Source organism: Populus nigra, chromosome 18, assembly GCF_951802175.1.
Source record: "Populus nigra chromosome 18, ddPopNigr1.1, whole genome shotgun sequence".
Lineage (NCBI taxonomy): Eukaryota > Viridiplantae > Streptophyta > Magnoliopsida > Malpighiales > Salicaceae > Populus > Populus nigra.
In genome coordinates this window covers 7984158-8002535 of record NC_084869.1, presented here as the reverse complement: position 1 = coordinate 8002535, position 18378 = coordinate 7984158, and the positions used below count along the sequence as shown (strand labels likewise).

At 32.4% G+C, this 18378-nt stretch overlaps 2 protein-coding genes across 7 annotated transcripts; both read right to left on the bottom strand.

Moving 5' to 3' along the window:
* Positions 1-2474: 2474 nt before the first annotated feature.
* On the bottom strand, positions 2475-8539 carry LOC133678729 (probable methyltransferase PMT2). 6 transcript variants are annotated; one of them, XM_062101207.1, is made up of 7 exons: positions 8483-8539; positions 7310-7955; positions 6915-7125; positions 6209-6497; positions 5367-5747; positions 4123-4200; positions 2475-3057 (listed from the first exon to the last, which is right to left on the bottom strand). In XM_062101207.1, exons 2-7 carry the CDS (start codon positions 7946-7948, stop codon positions 2823-2825), a joined length of 1833 nt encoding a protein of 610 aa, XP_061957191.1. In that variant the 5' UTR covers positions 7949-7955; positions 8483-8539; the 3' UTR covers positions 2475-2822. The 6 variants fall into 6 exon arrangements, with proteins under 6 accessions (XP_061957191.1, XP_061957188.1, XP_061957187.1 ...); XM_062101204.1 differs by lacking the exon at positions 8483-8539 and adding an exon at positions 8209-8476; XM_062101203.1 differs by lacking the exon at positions 8483-8539 and adding an exon at positions 8325-8476.
* Positions 8540-13435: 4896 nt separating this feature from the next.
* Positions 13436-16359, bottom strand: LOC133677836 (uncharacterized). Its single transcript, XM_062099967.1, has 4 exons — positions 16048-16359; positions 14898-15578; positions 14668-14766; positions 13436-14001 (listed from the first exon to the last, which is right to left on the bottom strand). Exons 1-4 carry the CDS (start codon positions 16189-16191, stop codon positions 13687-13689), a joined length of 1239 nt encoding a protein of 412 aa, XP_061955951.1. The 5' UTR covers positions 16192-16359; the 3' UTR covers positions 13436-13686.
* Positions 16360-18378: the final 2019 nt, after the last annotated feature.

The window sequence follows — 18378 nt, the reverse complement described above, 5'->3', positions numbered from 1 at the left end:
TAACTGAATTCTTTTTTTTTTTAAAATATTGTGCCTCTTTTTAAGCTTATTTTCAAGATTACTTTGTTTTAGGAATTATTAGTTTTAATATTAATAACAAATATACTAAACAAGTTTACACAATTCGAGATCTTCCAACATGTTGTTCCAATCAATTGTAATAAAAGAGCAGATATTAGGTATAACATGAACTATAGAAAGATATTTAAATAATTAAAAGAAGATTCATCATCTTATGTGAATTAAAGAAAATATTTCATCTGTTCTCAAATAACATTATTGTAAATCCTTATGTAAGGTGGGATGAGATTTAAAAAGAGTTTCAAATTTTCTTCAAAGAATCAATTACTATGATATTGAGAATAAACATGATTTGACATAATAGACATATAGACATATTTTATGTTATAATATCTAAGTAGGGATATTATTGATGAAGGAATAATAATTATATTTAGAAATTGATCACTAGAAAGTTAAGTGAAACCACTTATAACTTTTCTAATATTTAAGGGATTATGAGAGGTTGTTAGGTATTGTACTTGACTTTAAATATAAATCAATAAATTATTGAATTGATAATAAATTAATTTTTTTTTAATTTATTTCATCTTATTTTATTTAGAATTATGATTTATATTTATGTCAACTTATTTAGAAACCTAATAAATCACACACATAAGAACCACTGGTCAAAAATTAAAATGGGATAATTGATCAAGTGTAACTTGATTATAAATAAATTTTAGAATTTGAGGATTATAATATAATTAATACAGGAGATTATGATTACAATTCTAGACCTTTAAACAATCAAATAAGGACTTGATTGAATAAATTTTTAAAATTAGCCTAAAATAATATATGTGATATTATTTGAGGGGAAAATTGATATTTTATCATTTATAAGATTTTTAGGTTTTTCTACAAATAAAAATGCATGCCTCTTATTTTCTAAAAGTAAGTAGAATGCATAAACACCTAAAACACACATAAAAAAAGCTAGCACTCTAAAGTATAGTGATCACTCTCTCCTAAACCTCTTTTAAAAAGAGTTAGGAGATTTCTTACTGATAATTCATGTGAATTATTATTAGAGACGAGTTACTTGGACAACCTATAATATGCAATAATCTAGCCGTTAAGTAAATTTTTAAAGCCAAAAGAAATATCTAATCTTTTAGTAATCTTTGTATAAATTCTAGACCTGTCAACATAATTATTAGGACTCCTAAAAATTTTTAGATTTATGATTTTCATTGTGTATATATATTTCAAGAAACCAACTATTTCTTTTTTTTCTGTGTTTTTTTCTTAAAAAAATACATATAAAATGGATGAAATACTTGCCTCTGCATGATTACTTAGAGCCCGTTTGGCTACGAGGTAGAGGTTGCGTTTCTTCAAAAATGCACTAAGCAAATATTTGGTTAAGAAAAAAAAGTTGTTTACTGTACATGGGTCCCCCAATTTATTGCGTGCGAGACGCAGGGAAATGGAAAGCAGCAAATTGCATGGGTCCCCCAAACTGAGGCTACTATTCAGTGAACAGTGGAGCATGCCTCCACTGTTCACTGAATAGTTTTTTTTTTAAACAGTGGAGCATGCCTCCACTATTCAGTGAACAGTGGAGCATGTCTCCACTGTTCGCTGAATAGGGATTTTTTTAAAAAAAATCAGTGTAGTTAATTGATTTCACTCGTATTGTTCATGTGAACGTGAACAACAATTTTTTTTTGTTTTTTTTTTTAAATTAGTTTAAGGTGAATTAAATTTACTCGTACTATAATCTTAATTTTATTCTTGATAATATTTTATCTAATTTTGTAGTTCTTGTCGGATGAATTTTGTACATAATGAAATTGTAGATAGTTTTTTATTAAAATAATTTTTTTAAGTGTGATCTATTTCATGATGTAATAGCAATAGTTAAATCCATAAAATTTAAATTAAAAACCATCAATATTAATATATATATTTTTTAAAATTATTTTATAACCTCAATTTCAAAAGCATTTTTAACCAAACACATTAGAAGTACTTTTTTTTAAAAAAATATTTTATAACCTCAATTTTAAGAGCATTTTTAACCAAACACATTAAAACTACTTTTTCTTCAACCTCAATTTCAATCACAATTTTAAACAAACACCTATTTTTTCAAACCAACCTCAATTAAAAATACTTTTTATAAAAATAACTTTTTTCAAACCACAACCACAATAGTTACCACAATACCAAATACACTCTTAATGATGTTTTGAAATTCTCTTTTTATGTAATATCTTGTAATGCAATAAACCAGCATTTCAATTTCAAAAATTACACATTGAAAATGTAACAAACCATTATATTACATTAATCCAAAGATGTGAAGGTCATTAATGAATCTAGGTGGAACTCTCTTGAAGCTCTTTAATGCAAAAGATGTGATTATCACACTGAAAAATCACTTTTTAAACATGGTAGCAGCATGTTCAAAAGCCAAGAAAGAGATTTATTAATCGGGAAAAGAATGATGCAATTGGTAGGTGAAACTAACTTATCTACATTCTATAACTATCTCAAATGAAAGAGCATAATTCGGTAAACAAACAATTCTGCAGAAACAGCATTCCTTGACTAGCTGGAAGCTAGAACAATTCTGCAGAAACAGCATTCCTTGGCTGGCTGGAAGCTAGAACAATTCTGCATAAACAGCATTCCTTGGCTGGCTGGAAGCTAGATGACCCATGTGTAGTAGTAATCTGTAGGATCTGACTAGGAAAGGTTGAGCTCTTCCTGATACAATCACCCCCCTGATATAATCCAAAAACACTTGTTCACTGTGATGAAGTGCTATTGTTTTCGCCTGCAACCCAGTATTGTTTGACGGTGAACAACACTTTTTCTGACGGAAGCGGCCCATCCTCATGATCCACCATTTTCGCTTTCCATCTCATCCCTCCCACAATTCTCCTCACCTTGATAAGCACATCAACTTTATCACGGAATATGACTGCTCCTTCAGGCCTTAAAATACGATCCATCTCTAGAAGAATGTCTTCCATATTGCACCTGCAATGGTTGCAACAAAACAAAAATGCAAAGATTCTTAAAATACCATAATTGAAGGTTGGCATGCTTCATCAAGAAACGCTAAAGAAGAGCGGGTGAGCAGCAGCATTGATTTCATTTCAAAAATACTTCCTATCCTTGCAAAATAACGTCCACTTTTGAGAAGGAAGTGGTGTTTAGGCGAGAAGCAATCAAGAGTTTAAAATATACTGATTCGCGCTAGCAATAAACACTGACCCACTTAAGTCAGAACGTCCCTTGACCTTGTTGATTCTCTCTGTAGTGGATCAAAATAAGTTTGCTGCGATCCTAGTGAGTGAACTAATAATTTGTAAGACATAAAACAGAGAAGAGAGAGCAAATCCTAGGAAAAATCAACGTATGATACATTTTTACACTTCCAATTGACGCAAGTCATGAAACAAATCCTAGGACTTGCATTCGTTATTCTCAAAAAGTTTTTCAGACAACACTAAAACATAAAATATAAAAATAAAGGAATGGATCTAACTTGTTATTTTATTTTAAATCAGGATTTACAAAACAAGGTATCAACAACATATGGATACCACGATTACAAGTGATTTGAGACTTCTTGGTATATTAAAACTTTATTAATTAGTAAGATAAATAATTCAAACCGTAAATAAAATTATTTGATGCTTATTAAATACCTAAAAAGTACAATAACTAACCGTTCATCAGTATAATACAAATTATTTAAGATATTTTTTTGTCCTACATAACTTGGTCCCATAGAGAATCTATTTTTGTAATCTAAAAACTATTTAGTGCTAGAAAATAATATGCAACATTTGTTGGATCAAGAAAAACTACATAACGAACCAAATGATCTTTTGCTTTCGTAATCTTACCCAAGGCAACATGCGAACCTACTTGCAAGTTAGGTTTGGTGGAACACTGGGACATGGTTAAATATAATCATTTAAACCCCTATAAATCATTCCCACTCAAGCTGTCATTTGTGCTACCAAGCATTTTCCTCAAATCCTAAAGCTCTATTCTATTAGAATTGAATAAAAAGTATCAGAAACAAAGACTTACTTGTCTTTATACAAGCTGAAAACACCATTTGCATGAATAAGATCATATGTCCTTGGGTAAGTGGAGAATGCTTCACACCTGATGCAGAAAGAAGAAAGATCATAGGATAAAGTAAGACATTAAAGAACGTAAATGATATAAGAGAGACATCAGTCCAACATAAACAATCTTTTCTCAATAAAAAGAGTTGGAACTCTCAGCAGAAATTTACACACACAAAACAGTAAAAAGAGTTATACCCATGTTACTTTCTTCTTGTACTCCTATAAATGAAAGTTCGCAAATTAAAAATTTAATAAAAACCAGAATAAGATTAAACCTTCCCCATACTACAGTAATATTATTGGATAAAATTTAACATATTAAACATCAGAGCATGAAGGTAGTTTTCACATGGCCAGGTAGAATAACCACGGTTAGAGCATAGCCAAAATTAGTCAGTAAAAGAGTAAACACTACCACCTATCAAGCTCCATCTACAACATAGTCTAAATTCATTTTTCTTGCTTATCAGGAAGAACAAAAGATGTATTAGGTTCTCTAATCCTCTAAGACACCAACCATGCACAAAAGATACTCACAAGTATAATTTCTTTGGTTTATGGTTCCCTTTTCTCATCTCCACAATTCTTTTCAAGACCAGACAGAAACTCATCAAAATGCAAAAGTATGAATGACATGGGAAATTTTTTTTATCCAATAAATTTGCAGTGTATTCATTGGAAAAATGTTGTTAAAATGCTTATATTTGGTTCATAAAATCCCATATTAACTAACCTTAAAATTGGTTATGTCCTAAACAGTGGGCCAAGTTAAGCTTCAAACCTCCAGTAAAAGTGAGCTGAGAGGCTTCTAATTCTAAAAACAGCCAAAATATTTGCTTTAAGAAAACTTATATCAGGGAGAAGAAGATTTGGATGTTTTTCTATAACCCCAGACTCAAGACCGTCCTGTTACGAGAACCCATTGCACCATAGTAGTGCTCTGGATTGGATCATAACCAAATAGTTGAGACCTAAAAGACCAGTGTAGTTAGCACCAGATAGTAGGGACAGAAGCCTCGCTGAGTTGAGGCCAAAAAGAAACGTTGTTAGAAAAATGACGGGGAAAGTGTAGCCGTGATCAACAGAAATTTATGGCTATTCTATCTGCACTACTTAGTAGTAGAAATTCAATCAACAAAATAATGTGAGCAGAGAAAGGAAAAACAAAAAAAAACAAAAAGGGCATTTTCCAAAACTTACCAATCATGATATATGCCAATCAAGCCACGTTCATATATAACACCCAGAGTGTCTCTTTCATTTATTGTGGGCATAACATTCATAACCCACAATTTTGGAGATTCAAGAGCTGCAGCAAAGCCTCCCATGCCAGCATTCATGTCCATAATGTTGCGATACCTCCCTGAGTCAATGACATTGTTTATCCTCTTATAGGCATTGACATGCTTCTTCCATGTTCGACTGTCCTCTAGGAATGTCTCAACTGACAATCCTGGAATGGAGCCACTGGATATTCTGGAAGGAACGGCATTAAGTCTCTCTGAAAATGGCTGCCATGCTGCACCAGTGACTTCATCTGTCTCAGGATGAGGAGTTACACATGCCTCCATTTTCTTGTACCTAGAAAAATATGAAAAACTACAGTAAACATGGAGCAAAAGTTTTCTACCTCAAACAAATAACTTCAAAGAACTTATCATTCTGAATAATTTGAAATACGCAAGCTACTGAAATCTTTCATCATGGAAACTCATCCTCGTTGCAGCTTGCAACTTAAGTAATGGTAACACTATTGGCATAATTTCAGTCATCAATATTGCAACAGCTGGCAATCCACTCAAACAGGACCAAAGAACATAAATAAATAAACTAACAAAGCAGCTTAGGGAACAACAATCACATGGATCTGCTATATCAATGTTGTTCTTGCTGGAAAATAATAGGCAGAAGTTCCACAACAGGAAAAAAAAAAAAAAAAACTATTTTGAATTTTTCAACCAAAGTTCATCTTCTTTCTAGCAAATTGTCTGGAGAAGAAATATTAAACATAAATTTGTTGCTAAACATTCACAAAAACATACCAAACATCATCTGGATTTGTTGATTTACACATGGTTGGTTTAGGATCCTGCTCACGGCAAAAATCATTATTTATTCTTTTCTGCCAGATAGCTATTTCACCAATCTCATGCTTCTTTTCCCAGCAAAGAAGTTTGGCAACCTCTTCGATCTTCCTTTGTTCCTCATCCAATTCCTCTTTAGGACGCTGCCACGCTTGGTAATTATTCTTCCAGTTAATGGGGGGACCAGAAAGCACCCAATAACCACCAGGTCTAAGAACACGGTCAATTTCCATCATGTACATTCCATCTGAAAAGGGAAGTCCAAACTTGAAGCTCTCAATGACTGCATTGCAACTATCTAGCCAAATAATATCAAATATCATGAAAATATAAACATATAAATTATGAAGGCCACAAACACATTGAAGGTCCATGTCAGTAGCCATCCTACACTTTATTATAGCCAGATAGCATAATGTTTTAACTGATCCAATGCTGGCTAAACTCAAAAAAACATTCTAATGGCTAAATTCCAAGATGTCCTGATTTTGCAAGTCATGTCAACAGGGCCAAGGTGGTTCGGCTGGTTCATGCTTCTATAAGGTAATTGTAATGCATACAAAAAGATAAATCAACAGCAAGAAACTATTTAGAGCACTTGCCTGCAATGCCTTTTTTAAAAATACTTTATAGTTTTATACAACAAAGCATAGGTAATTCTCACCATTAGCACCCCAAGGGATCAGGCAACGAGAACAGTGGGCCATGTCGAAGGCTCTCGATGGATATGGAAGCTTGATAGTTCCAAGAACACCAATAACAGCAGGAACGCCTCTTTCCAATGCAAATTGAATTTGTGATTCATGAGAGTCCCTTGGTGCAAACGACATAGCTATAACATTCTTTTTGAAAAGGTATGCACCCCAACTTGCAACCTAAGCACCGTCAAAAGCAATGAGCAAAATGAAATTCGAAAGAGAGTAAATACCAAAGCTCCATGCGGCAGAGTGCAGACTAAGCAAAAATCAGACTATTAAGAAAAACAGTCGTTGTTGTGTGAGATGCAGAGAAGAGACCACATGATAGGAAAACAAAGGCTACTAGTATAATTTAACTTACCCCGCATCCAGTATCTAAAGCAGTTCTAACAATTCCATTATCCATGGGGATAACAGAAGCGAGTTCATTAATATAGGCATCTGCTCCATGAGGAAACTGCGTTCCTCCACCAGGGAACCTAAACACGTTGCCCTCGTACTGAATCCAGTTCTGCACAGCCTTCTCAACGGTCAAGCTCTTATAAGGAGCATTAACGAAGGGTACATAGTCGCGACTCTTGGGCCAAGGAAATGGGTTTGCATATCCTTTTGGTGCTGGAATAAGGCAGGGCAGCTTCTCGTTGTCAGGAGGGCAATGGCGTTCCCTGTAGATCATATTATCTCGGGGAAACGTCATTGCTCTCATTTGATCCTGACAAGGCGTATAATCGATGTACTTGTCTTCACAGGGCTTAAACTCCTTGACTTGTGCTCCATCATCAATCATGCCAGCATCACCACTTTTCTGATAATTAAGATTGTTGAAAACACCGCAATCTGTCTGTTTGGAGATCTCTAAGGCTATGTTATCACCCTTTCCAAAGCCACTTCGCTGCCAAGCACCCAGGATGTAGAAGAAACAGCATAAACCCGCAATCAAAAATATGGAAAACAAACTGTTATTGCTTTTGCGGTCTCCTGAATTCCCTTTTGTAGCCATAACGCACCTGAGATGTGAAGAAATGTAGTCGGAATTAAAATTAAGAAATACAGCTGCTTTTTCTTCTCTTCTCTTCTGTTATGATGGAAAGCAAGCAGATAATAACAAGTTAGTGTTAATCAAAGAGAATTAATTACTCTTGGATAACTAACAACAAACCCTGTTCTTATTATTCATAATTGAACACTAATGTAATGATTATACGACAGGACATCTTCTCTTCATGCTGCAAAAGGTGAATTATAAAACAAGGCATGTACCCTTCATGTTGGAAAAAGTCAAATACTACCAGTACATGAAAAATAAAATCCCAATGAACACGGTTTCTTGATTTCAAGGACCAAATCAAAAGATCCAAAAACTGAACAATTCTTACGGAGGATGAGGATGATGTCGTGTAGTTCCACAAATCAGAAGAAAATCACTACTGACGTTTCATTTTCAGAAATTTGTTGTGTGAGAGATGCAGAGAAGAGACAAATAGTTTTATACTTTTGATTGGGCGAGAAGGTATATCCACTTATCGTCATCTACCTAAATGCAAACGTGGAGAGTGACACGAGGATCTCTCTTCTCTTCCCGGCTTCCCTTTCGCTTCCTTCATTTCGATTGCTTTTTATTTTATTTTATTTTATTTTATTTGTGAAATACTTTCACGGTCCCTCTATTCTTTCAAAGTATTCATACTTACCCCTACAATCCAATCTTGTTCACAAACCCTATTCTTTTAGTTTTTTATTTCGTAATCTATGGTATGAATCTCGTAATGGTGGTGGACAAATGGTAGAGATAATGATTTAGTTATTAACTCAAATATTCTTATATATTGTTTTTGTTTTTTTTTCTTTATTAATCTAGTTTCAAGATTTTCTTCCAGAAAATTGAAAATATAGTTTCTTGTTTTTCTTTTTATCTTTTCCCCACTAAAAATTGATATAAAAGAACCATTTTTAATTTTGGTTCTCAATTTTTTTTGTTTTTTACACAATTACTCTAACAATAAAAACAATTGATTTCAATAGATCTCTAAAACTATAATTTAAACTCGAGCAAGATTAAATTAATCGAGAAAAAATTAACCCAATAAAATTATAATACAATAAAAGATATAACCTCGTAAAACATTCTCTAATAGTCTAATTATCTCTAGAAATTAGATATCTTGTTAATCCAACTTAATTTAAGTGTGCTGAATTCTAGCACTGTAAGTAACATTAACATACCTAAATAGAGGGATTATGCATGACCAGTAATAAAAAACACAAGGTCTTGTGTGAAAAAAATTAAAGTAGAAGGGTATATACGACTAATTTCTTAAAATAGAGGGACTACTAAAATGTATTTTACCGTAAAAACAGCTCTGAATTTTCTTTCTCGAACACGAAGGTAACAGACAAAAGTTGAGATTTGCTAATGATTTCATTGGAATAGTTTCAACTTAAACCAAACAACAAATAAAACAGAACCCACTTCACACCACACGCTTGTATTTTCTTTTTAAAAATTAATATTGATGTTGGGTCAGTTTGTATTTATTTTCATTAATTTTATAAATTTTAAAATTAATAATCATATAAATTTTTAATAGTTTTAAAATTAATAAGACTTAAATTGATAATTTTAAAAAAACAAACTTAAAACCTTAATGTAAGTTACAAATTACAAGTCTAATTGATATCTTGACATTCTCTACATTGTATTTGTGGATTTGAAATTTCAATCGGTAAGGGATGAATATTATGAAATTAAAAAAAAAAAAATCATTGAAGTTATGTTACTGCCTTGCATTTTCTTTTTATGTGACTTCCTAACATCTTCCCCAGTAGGCTCCCTCAGGCTGGCCATTATTAGCAATATAATGTTCATGGCAGTCATCTAGGTAGTGACTCAGTGATAAGAGTTTGGGATTAAGAGATTTGTTCCCTCTATGGTTGCTCATATGATGACCACTGGAGGCTTATATGATCGTTAACTTCAGGACCCGTGGGATTAGTCGAGGTGCGTCCAAACTGGCCTGGACATCCACGTTAAACTATATATAATGTTCATGGCATCAACAAGAAAATAAAGAAAATATATAAGGGAAATGGGAATTCTCTTAGAAAATAACTAGAAACATGCTACACCCGGTGAAGGCGTCAGTTGACTAATTTTTTTGGGTTTTTTCTTCCTCTTTTGTTAGAGTTACTTCATTGATGAGAGAGCATGATGATTTTCTTTAAAAAAATCAACAGGTTTTGGAAGAGCTGATTCAGTCCTCTGGTGGGCTCTTTCTTTTTTTAAAAAAAAAAAATGGAAGCTTGGGGGTTTTCAGGGCTATCATTGTTGTTTCATGAGCATGAGGTGTTGAGGAGGAGGAAAGTTACAAGGAAGACAAAGAGGCAACAATAGTTATGCCGACTATTTGGCAGCTGCAAAAGTTACACTAACAAGAAGGAATATACATTACACAGTAGGTAGTAGTTAGAAAATTTTGATCCGGCTTGCTTGGTATTGTGGTTGCGGTTCAAAGTATTTTTTATTTAGAAATACATCAAATTTTAAAAATTAATTTTTAAAATCAGCACATCAAAATGATCCAAAAATATAAAAAAAATAATAATCCTTTTTATATGCAAGAGTTTCGTGCCATTCTTAAACTCTAATAGAATTGTAACTAATTTTTTAACTCCTAACTAACTAATTAAGAGGGTGGTTGTGGTTGAAAGTGCTATGAAAATATATCAAAATAATATTTTTTATTTTAAAAAAATTATTTTTTATATCAACACATCAAAAAGATCTGAAAACATTAAAAAAATTAATTTTAAGCAAAAAAAGAATTATTTTAAAAAAAAAACCAGATCATTGCCCTTCCATTTATAAAAACAAACAAACAAACATCACCCTAGTTTGACAATTCAAACTTCCAAATTTAAATTATATAGAATTAAGTTATTAAAAAATATTTAGGATAATATTTTTTATACAACATTCAATTTTTACTCTATTGTTATAAGATTGTATCGTTCTTTTTTATAATATCAACAAGCACTCTTTTTATATAACCTTTATTTTTTTTTAAATTTTATTCTTGTCTTTAATGTGCATTATTATTTTTCTTATTATATAATCGAATAAATAATATAACACAATAATTTTGAGATTGTATTTGCCAAAATATTTGGTTCTCAGCAATAGCTTAACATAATCATAAAAACAAGTTTTAATGAAAAACAAATTCTCTTCTATTTAGATTTAAGTTATTTCAAAATTTAATTATTAAAAAAATATTATATTATTGTATTATATAACATTCATTTTTTACTCTATTTTTTTTATCTAGCATTCTTTGTATGATATTAGCAAGTGCTCTTTTGAGCAGCCATTCATGTTTTTTTTTATTTAAAAGACATTTCATCAAGTTTTATTCCACATCTCAATTTCTCCTATCATATAATAGATAATGGATTAAAATAAGTTCCCCTCACCAATCTGCAAGCAGTAGTGAGTTGTTGTTATAATTCTTTAAATACATTCATGTCAAAATTATCGTTTCTCAAAATATTTTATGCCGAAATTAGCTTCCCTTTTTTTTTTATTAAACGCATGCAACATCTTCACTAAAGTTTTGAAACTTGGCTCGGCCGGAGCCCGACTGACCCAGGATTAGAACCGGGTCAGGTTGAAAAAAAAATAGAAAAAATCATGACTCGATGACCCGATAAAATTCAGTTACAACTCGTTGACTTTTTTTTTTTACTAAAACAACGTTGTTTTGATTTTTTTAAAATAGGAATTGACCTAGACGACTTAGTGACCCAGTCAAAACTCGGAACCCGGACCTTGGATCGGACTGGATTTAAAAACTATGATATTCACAATATGCAATAAAAAAAAATTGAAGGTCAAATATGCATCGTTGATGACTACAATCTTTTTTAACATTGAATAAAAAAATTAGTTCATCTTGTAGCGTAGGATATGCATATCACTAACTAGTGTTATTCTAATATAATATAATATAATTAGTAAGATCTTCCATTTAAAATATCAAAACAAGTATTTTTTTTTTATCTTTAAAGACCATTCTAGCATCAATTCATATTAAATATTCCTCCACTTTATTAATAAACATTAGCGCTAAAATTATTTTATAGGACAAATTAGGCTTATTGAAACATTTAAAGTTGAAGGAGTAATGTTCACTAGTAATTCAGCAATATGAGCATCCTGAATGGTTAAAGCTTATGGAAATATAAGAAATGGAAAAGGATCGATCAGTGGGTTAAGATGCTTCTTAAGCTCTATAACATGAATGAGGCTAACTAAAAGATTTTGTTTAGAGGGGTGGGTATGTAAATCTCAGGATAAATTGAAAAAAATAATAATATAATTAAAATTATGATGTAATAAAATGAAAAAAAAATGATTAAGAAGATAAAAGAAGAAAGGTTTATGACAGAAAATATCCATTTTCCAATATAAAAAATAATTTAGTCATTTCTCAAAACGGCTAGACTTTATGACCGAAAATATCCATTTTCCAATATAAAAAATAATTTAGTCATTCTCAAAACGGCTGGACCGATTTAATAAACCATGCTGACCATTTCTCAAAACAATCAAATCATTTTGGTTGCCCTCTAAAAACTTACAGGGTGCAGTCAAGGGAGAAAGATATCATTTTCACCTTGAAGGGCTAGAGAGTGACATTTAGGAGTATAAATAGAGTGTTTTGAGAGAGAAGAACACATCCATCCTAGAAAGTTAAAAAGATCAAAAAGATGGAAGATTGAATTAGAAAGAGAAAGTTAAGAAAGAAGAGGACAATAGAGAAGCTTTGGGAAAATTTTGACAACTCGACTTTCAAAATATGTTTTGTAACCATGTAATGTGTTTGGAACTCCTTTGTATCAATTAGAGCAAAAGTTTAGTGATTTTGAGTAAAATTGATCAAAATTGAATTAAGGTTTTTAAAATGAAATTGAAGGAAAAGTGGATTTTCTAGAAATTGAGCTTCTTAAATCCTTGTAAGTTATTGTAGGAGCAAAATCATGTTGGATGGGTAGTGAAGCCTAGGGGGCGGCTACAGAGCGACAAAAAAGAGGGTTTGATGTATGTTTTATTCTTGTAAATTGTATTGAAATTGTGATAACTAAGCTTATGAATAATGTTTTTTCATGAGTGGTTCTATTGTTATATGATAAAAATGAATTTTTAATGTTTTAGAAATTTAATACCTTTGAGAAATTGTTGAACTTAAAGTGAGTTTTAGTTGTATCTATACTTGTAGTTGTGTTTGTAATTGAAGCAAGATGGAATAAAATTCATGTTCATTTAAATGTTATATAATTTTATGATAATAGGAATTGTATCAAATAAGTTGAAAATGAGAAATAAATTTAGTTGTGGAAGAATAATTGAGTGGAATTATAATAGAAGAAATGAGAAATAAAATGAGAAATGTTATACTTGTAGTTTATGGATGTAGATACATGGAAGGGAAGACACAAAAGCTTTGGGGAAAATTAAGAAACCCCCCAAATCTTAGAAGCAAAGTAAAAATTTGTACTAGTCACAAAAAAAAAAATCTAACATCCAGAAATCCGCAGCAATAAACGGAGTATTACGTTTGCATCAATGATAGAAGAAAAGGTATGTCACCACTAAATAGTAATGACAGCCAAAACCCGAACAGCGATTCTAATGTCGATCCACGAACAGTCATTCACCATCTTGCAAGCGTACATGCCGGCTCAATTGCGAACCTTACCAAGATTTCCAATGGAAGATGTCTCCGACCGGTTGTCAAACATGAAATATTTCAATTCATTGCTGTCATGCTGCACCCTACCAGTTATCTCCATGCACAAACCTTTGGAAAGGCCGCCCTTGTTTGATTGCTTGCCCTTAGCAGGCTTTCTACTAGGTCCTGGATCCAAAAAAACAGGTTGTATTCGAAGACTTGGGTTTGGTTTAATTCGGTTCACTTCCCTGTCTCCTTCATCTAGCGGCCGAAGTATTCTGTTCTCAGACTTGAGTTCTTCAACATCATCTTGATTCAAGAGGACCTGCACAGCATTGCAAGTTATAGGGGGGAAATACATATCAATAGGCAAAGCATTGCCCACATATAACTTGCAAATAAAATCCACGAGGCAAAGAACAATACAGAAGAAGTGGAAAAACCAGTGATTCCGTAACTTTAAAGATGGGACTAATGTACACCACAGAAAAGCTGGGTTTTCTTTTCTGAACTTCAACACAAAAGCTACTCTCACATTCATTTTATTTTTCTTCTTTGTTACATTATTCAAGCAAAAGGTCGCGTGCAACAACAAGGTTTGCATGCAGGTGTGCATGTGTGCTTAGTGTTATTGATTTGGCAGTTACATTGTTCAAAGTCATGAATATAAATCCTATAAACCCCAACTCAACACATTACCCATTCAAACCGTGACGAAAAGGAAAAGTCTGTAATAACTATATCCGGATACAGTTTTATTTCAAATGAATGACAAAGGTGAGGATGCAGGAGCTTGGGCAGCATCAAAATTACAGTCAAAGCTTTTAAAAAATGAGCAAGAGATGTCAAAAGCAGGAACAGTCATAATTGTGCCACTATTTAAAATTTAAAGCAGAAAGCTTACTGAAAAAACAAGGATTTTTTACAGGAATGGAGAAACGAGAATTATTTGAAATGACACAAAAAAGCCTGGTTGCTAAAAATTCGATACCTTGCGTCCAACCAAATCAAAAGTCACAACCACTTTACTTCTCTTGGCCAGTTCTGCTTCTTCTGTTTCCTCTTGTTTCTTCCTCAAGAGTTGCTTCTCCTGTAAAGAGAAATTAAAAAAAAAAAGAATGATAAAAAGATAAAAGATAAAGGAGAGAGCTCAACTCCTTGTAGGCAGATGCAACAGAGAGAATGCAACCAGTATGTTGCATATCGCAATAACTTGAATACCTCATTTGATAGCCAGCTGTTGCCTTCTATCTCATAGTAATCACTTTGGTCGTCAATAACAGTTGTACGTGCTGCAGAATTTCGATCATACTCCACAAGCCTTTTAGCATATGCCTCAGCTGCAAATTCAGCATCTGATGTAGGAGCCATGCTTTCTTCAAGACCAGCATACGTACTTCCTTCCTTTAACACAAGGGCACCGCAGAAACTGCAAGGCCCCTCTCCTTCTTGTTCGCAGACAATCTTGCCACAGGATAAGCAATTACTCACCAGTCTATGCTGACGGGCTTGACATGGGCATGGCTTCCCCTGCTGGAAGACAAATGACCCTTTGGCAGCCTCTGCAAGTGAAACGACTTTTCCAGCTTTCTTCTTCCTAGACTTACCTTGGATTCCTTTTTGCCTCGACTCACTGGCCTCAGCTGGACCCCTATTTCCTATATGTCTGGAAACAGTATCTGTTTTTGGCTCTGCCTGTCCCTGAGCACTGGAAACTATATCTTTAGATGTTCTAGCTTGTTGCTTGCCTCCAGAGACAACATAGTTTTCTGTTAGTGGTTTGATGTATGGCTGAAGTTTTGAAGATTGAGCAGCTGGGGCGCTACTGACAAGAGTTGATTGACCTCTACGCTGTAAATATTCCTCAATCACACCTTTGCTGGCTTCCTGCCCAATAATATTCTGCAAGCAGAGACAAACCAGAAATGTAAACAGCCAAAAGGTACTGCGAAACAACAGTCGTTTCTTGACATGCAGTCTCTGAATCATAATACCAACAAGTGGGGAAATATTTTTAACATTCCGCACAGATATGACTACCATTGCGATTCAATTTTTAAGAAAATAAGCATTTCAATTTCAGCAAAAAGATAAGCACAAACAGAAGAGATCACATCTAGCTTGTGACGTTAAGGGTATCGCTTTCCCTAGCTAGTCGGGTCTTAAGCAGGCTGACTGTCCACTCCTAGATTGGTAAATTATCTTACACGCCTCACATTCCTAGAAAGATAAGAACAATAACACGAACAGATGACGGAAGGTGTGGTGATAAAAGAGATCGATTACATGTAAGACTAAGCGGTTCAAATATACAACCCAAAAAGACAATTCCAAAATCTTGAGAAGAAAGTAAGAGATAAATGGGATTTACAAGGAGATACTCTTTGGCGTCGAGAGGTTGAGCGAGTTCGCAATAGGAGACTAACCCAGATATTATATCCCTATCCAAATCCAAACCCAAATCTACCAGCGTTTTCTCCAACCACTTCCCTGCCGATTCCATGACCACTGCCATGGTTATTCTCCCTTCGTTCCCTGTTTCTAATCACTCCCGATCCTTATGGGCTTCTTTTTCTTCCTCCTCCTTTCCTCAACCTAGAAAAGTAAAAAATAGATGAAATTGCCCCTGGGATTCCTCAATGTTTCATATCTTCCCTTACAGTTCAAACATCCCGATTGTTACCACTATAGTTTTTCAAGAAGTTGCAATCTTATCCTTTTTATCACAAGGCAACTGTTACAAATATGTATTTTTCAAAAAACATTTATTAATATGGATATTCAGGTGCGCGTACCTTAACTAATTTCAATAACTCTCAAGTTAACAACTACGTAAATTTTTAGTAACTTTAAGATTTATAGAATTCAAATTGAATCCTTTTTAATTTTAATTGGATGGTAAACTAATAAACATTATCAATATGTTATTAAATATTTTAGAATATTTTGAATCAGGTCCTTCTATTAATAATATCCATTAGCGTTTTAGTCAATATTCTTTAAAATAATATAGTTTTATTGCATAAACTATGAACATCAGACAAAAAAATATATATAGTTTTAAAATAGCTTTATTGTCACCACATATCTCTTTCAAGAATTATTAAAGGTTATTTGTTTTATCTATTTTCACAATGAAATGTCGCTACTGCTTTCAAAGTAGATAAAGTACTAAAAAAATAAGACTTTTGTTTCCTATAATATCATATATATTAATTTGATAAGTTTGGGATTTGATTTGAATTTATTGCAAGACATAAGGACCCAAAATATTCAATTAAGGACTTTTTTGTAATAAAAAATAAAATATAGGGATCAAAGTAATTTTTAAGAAATTTAAAGGACTAAGACGTACATCAATGAAATATTCTAAAATTTGGCCATCTAACATGTGTCATTATCTAATGGTGTTGGTGATTGCATCATGAAGATATTTAATGATAATAAAAATATAATGCATAAGACCAATGTTAAGATAAAATAAAATAGGATATGAACGTTTTAAATACAAGAGAAAGAGTACATGGATGAGCAACAACATTAACCCATTTTAATTTTATCTATTGATTTGTGGTTTTGGTCAGTCGGGTCACTAGTTTGTGTCAATGATCGGGCTGGACTAGACCTAAGAAAAAGAAAATTTTGATGTTGGGTTGGGCTTTGACTATACTCTTATGCTTTATCCTTTTTATTCCACCCTTTTTAATTTTGATATTTAACCAAATAAACCTTTTCGGATATCAGAAAATTCAAAAAAAAAATTATTGACCTTTTTAAATTTATTTGTAAGTCCTTAATGCGTTTTTAGGTATTTCACTGTATAATTAATCTATGGATTTTTACTGTGAAATGCAAATCAAATTTATGATACATTTTTTTTCTTTTAAAAAGTATATGTATACATTGATTTCAATTCATTTTACTGGTTTACTCACTGATGTTAGAGTCAGGAATACCATATATATTTTTTTGCTACGTAATATTTACCAACGTTGGAATTGAAAATATTCGTAGTTGAATATTCACTGATGTCAGGGTCATGAATATTATAAGCAGACCATCGGGAGCATAGCACAACAAATCCTTGGAAATTTAAGATAAAATCAGCAATGCAGTATCTCAGGTAGGATGCTTCAGGGGTGATAATATCTTCTTTTTGCGTAACCTGTCTCATACCATAAAATCTATATTGACTAGTTAGGATTTCTAGTGACTATAATATTAGGTGATGACTCTTTAAATAAGACCTTTCCTTTTTAAACAAGACATTTTCTCTAAGAACAAGATGCTAAAAATTTGTTCTTTTCTCTTGAAAATCTAATTTTTAAAGGTCGCCGCGAAGTTAGATGCGAAAAAATAATTTCTTCTTATTGGAATGTAGAAATGATTAACCAATAATATAATTAATTAAAATATCATCTAAAAAATAAAAGATTAGCATGTCAAATGGGATCAAATTTCACATTATTTATGCTAACAAACACCAAAGTGCCAATAATTATGCATTTGAAGAAAAACATAAGTAAACTCATTGTATTTGTATTAGACAAATAATTAGTACAAGCAACAAAGAGAGGTCATCTTTTTAGTCATAAAAAGTCTAACAATTTATCATCTTTTTAAGTTTTAGTACATTAACCAATATTAAACATTCTTATATATAGGTCTTCTTAATCTAATCCACCCTTATAACATAGAAATG

Excerpts from the sequence above, each read along its gene's own strand:
- LOC133678729 (XM_062101202.1), bottom strand. Across the intron at positions 7,126-7,309 it reads CTTTAGATACTGGATGCGGG|GTTGCAAGTTGGGGTGCATA; the intron begins GTAAGTTAAATT and ends GACGGTGCTTAG. Across the intron at positions 4,201-5,366 it reads ATTGGCATATATCATGATTG|GTGTGAAGCATTCTCCACTT; the intron begins GTAAGTTTTGGA and ends TTTCTGCATCAG.
- LOC133677836 (XM_062099967.1), bottom strand. The coding sequence starts at position 16,191 with ATGGCAGTGGTCATGGAATCGGCAGGGAAGTGGTTGGAGAAAACGCTG. Across the intron at positions 14,767-14,897 it reads ACAGCTGGCTATCAAATGAG|GAGAAGCAACTCTTGAGGAA; the intron begins GTATTCAAGTTA and ends TTCTCTTTACAG. Across the intron at positions 14,002-14,667 it reads TTGATTTGGTTGGACGCAAG|GTCCTCTTGAATCAAGATGA; the intron begins GTATCGAATTTT and ends AATGCTGTGCAG.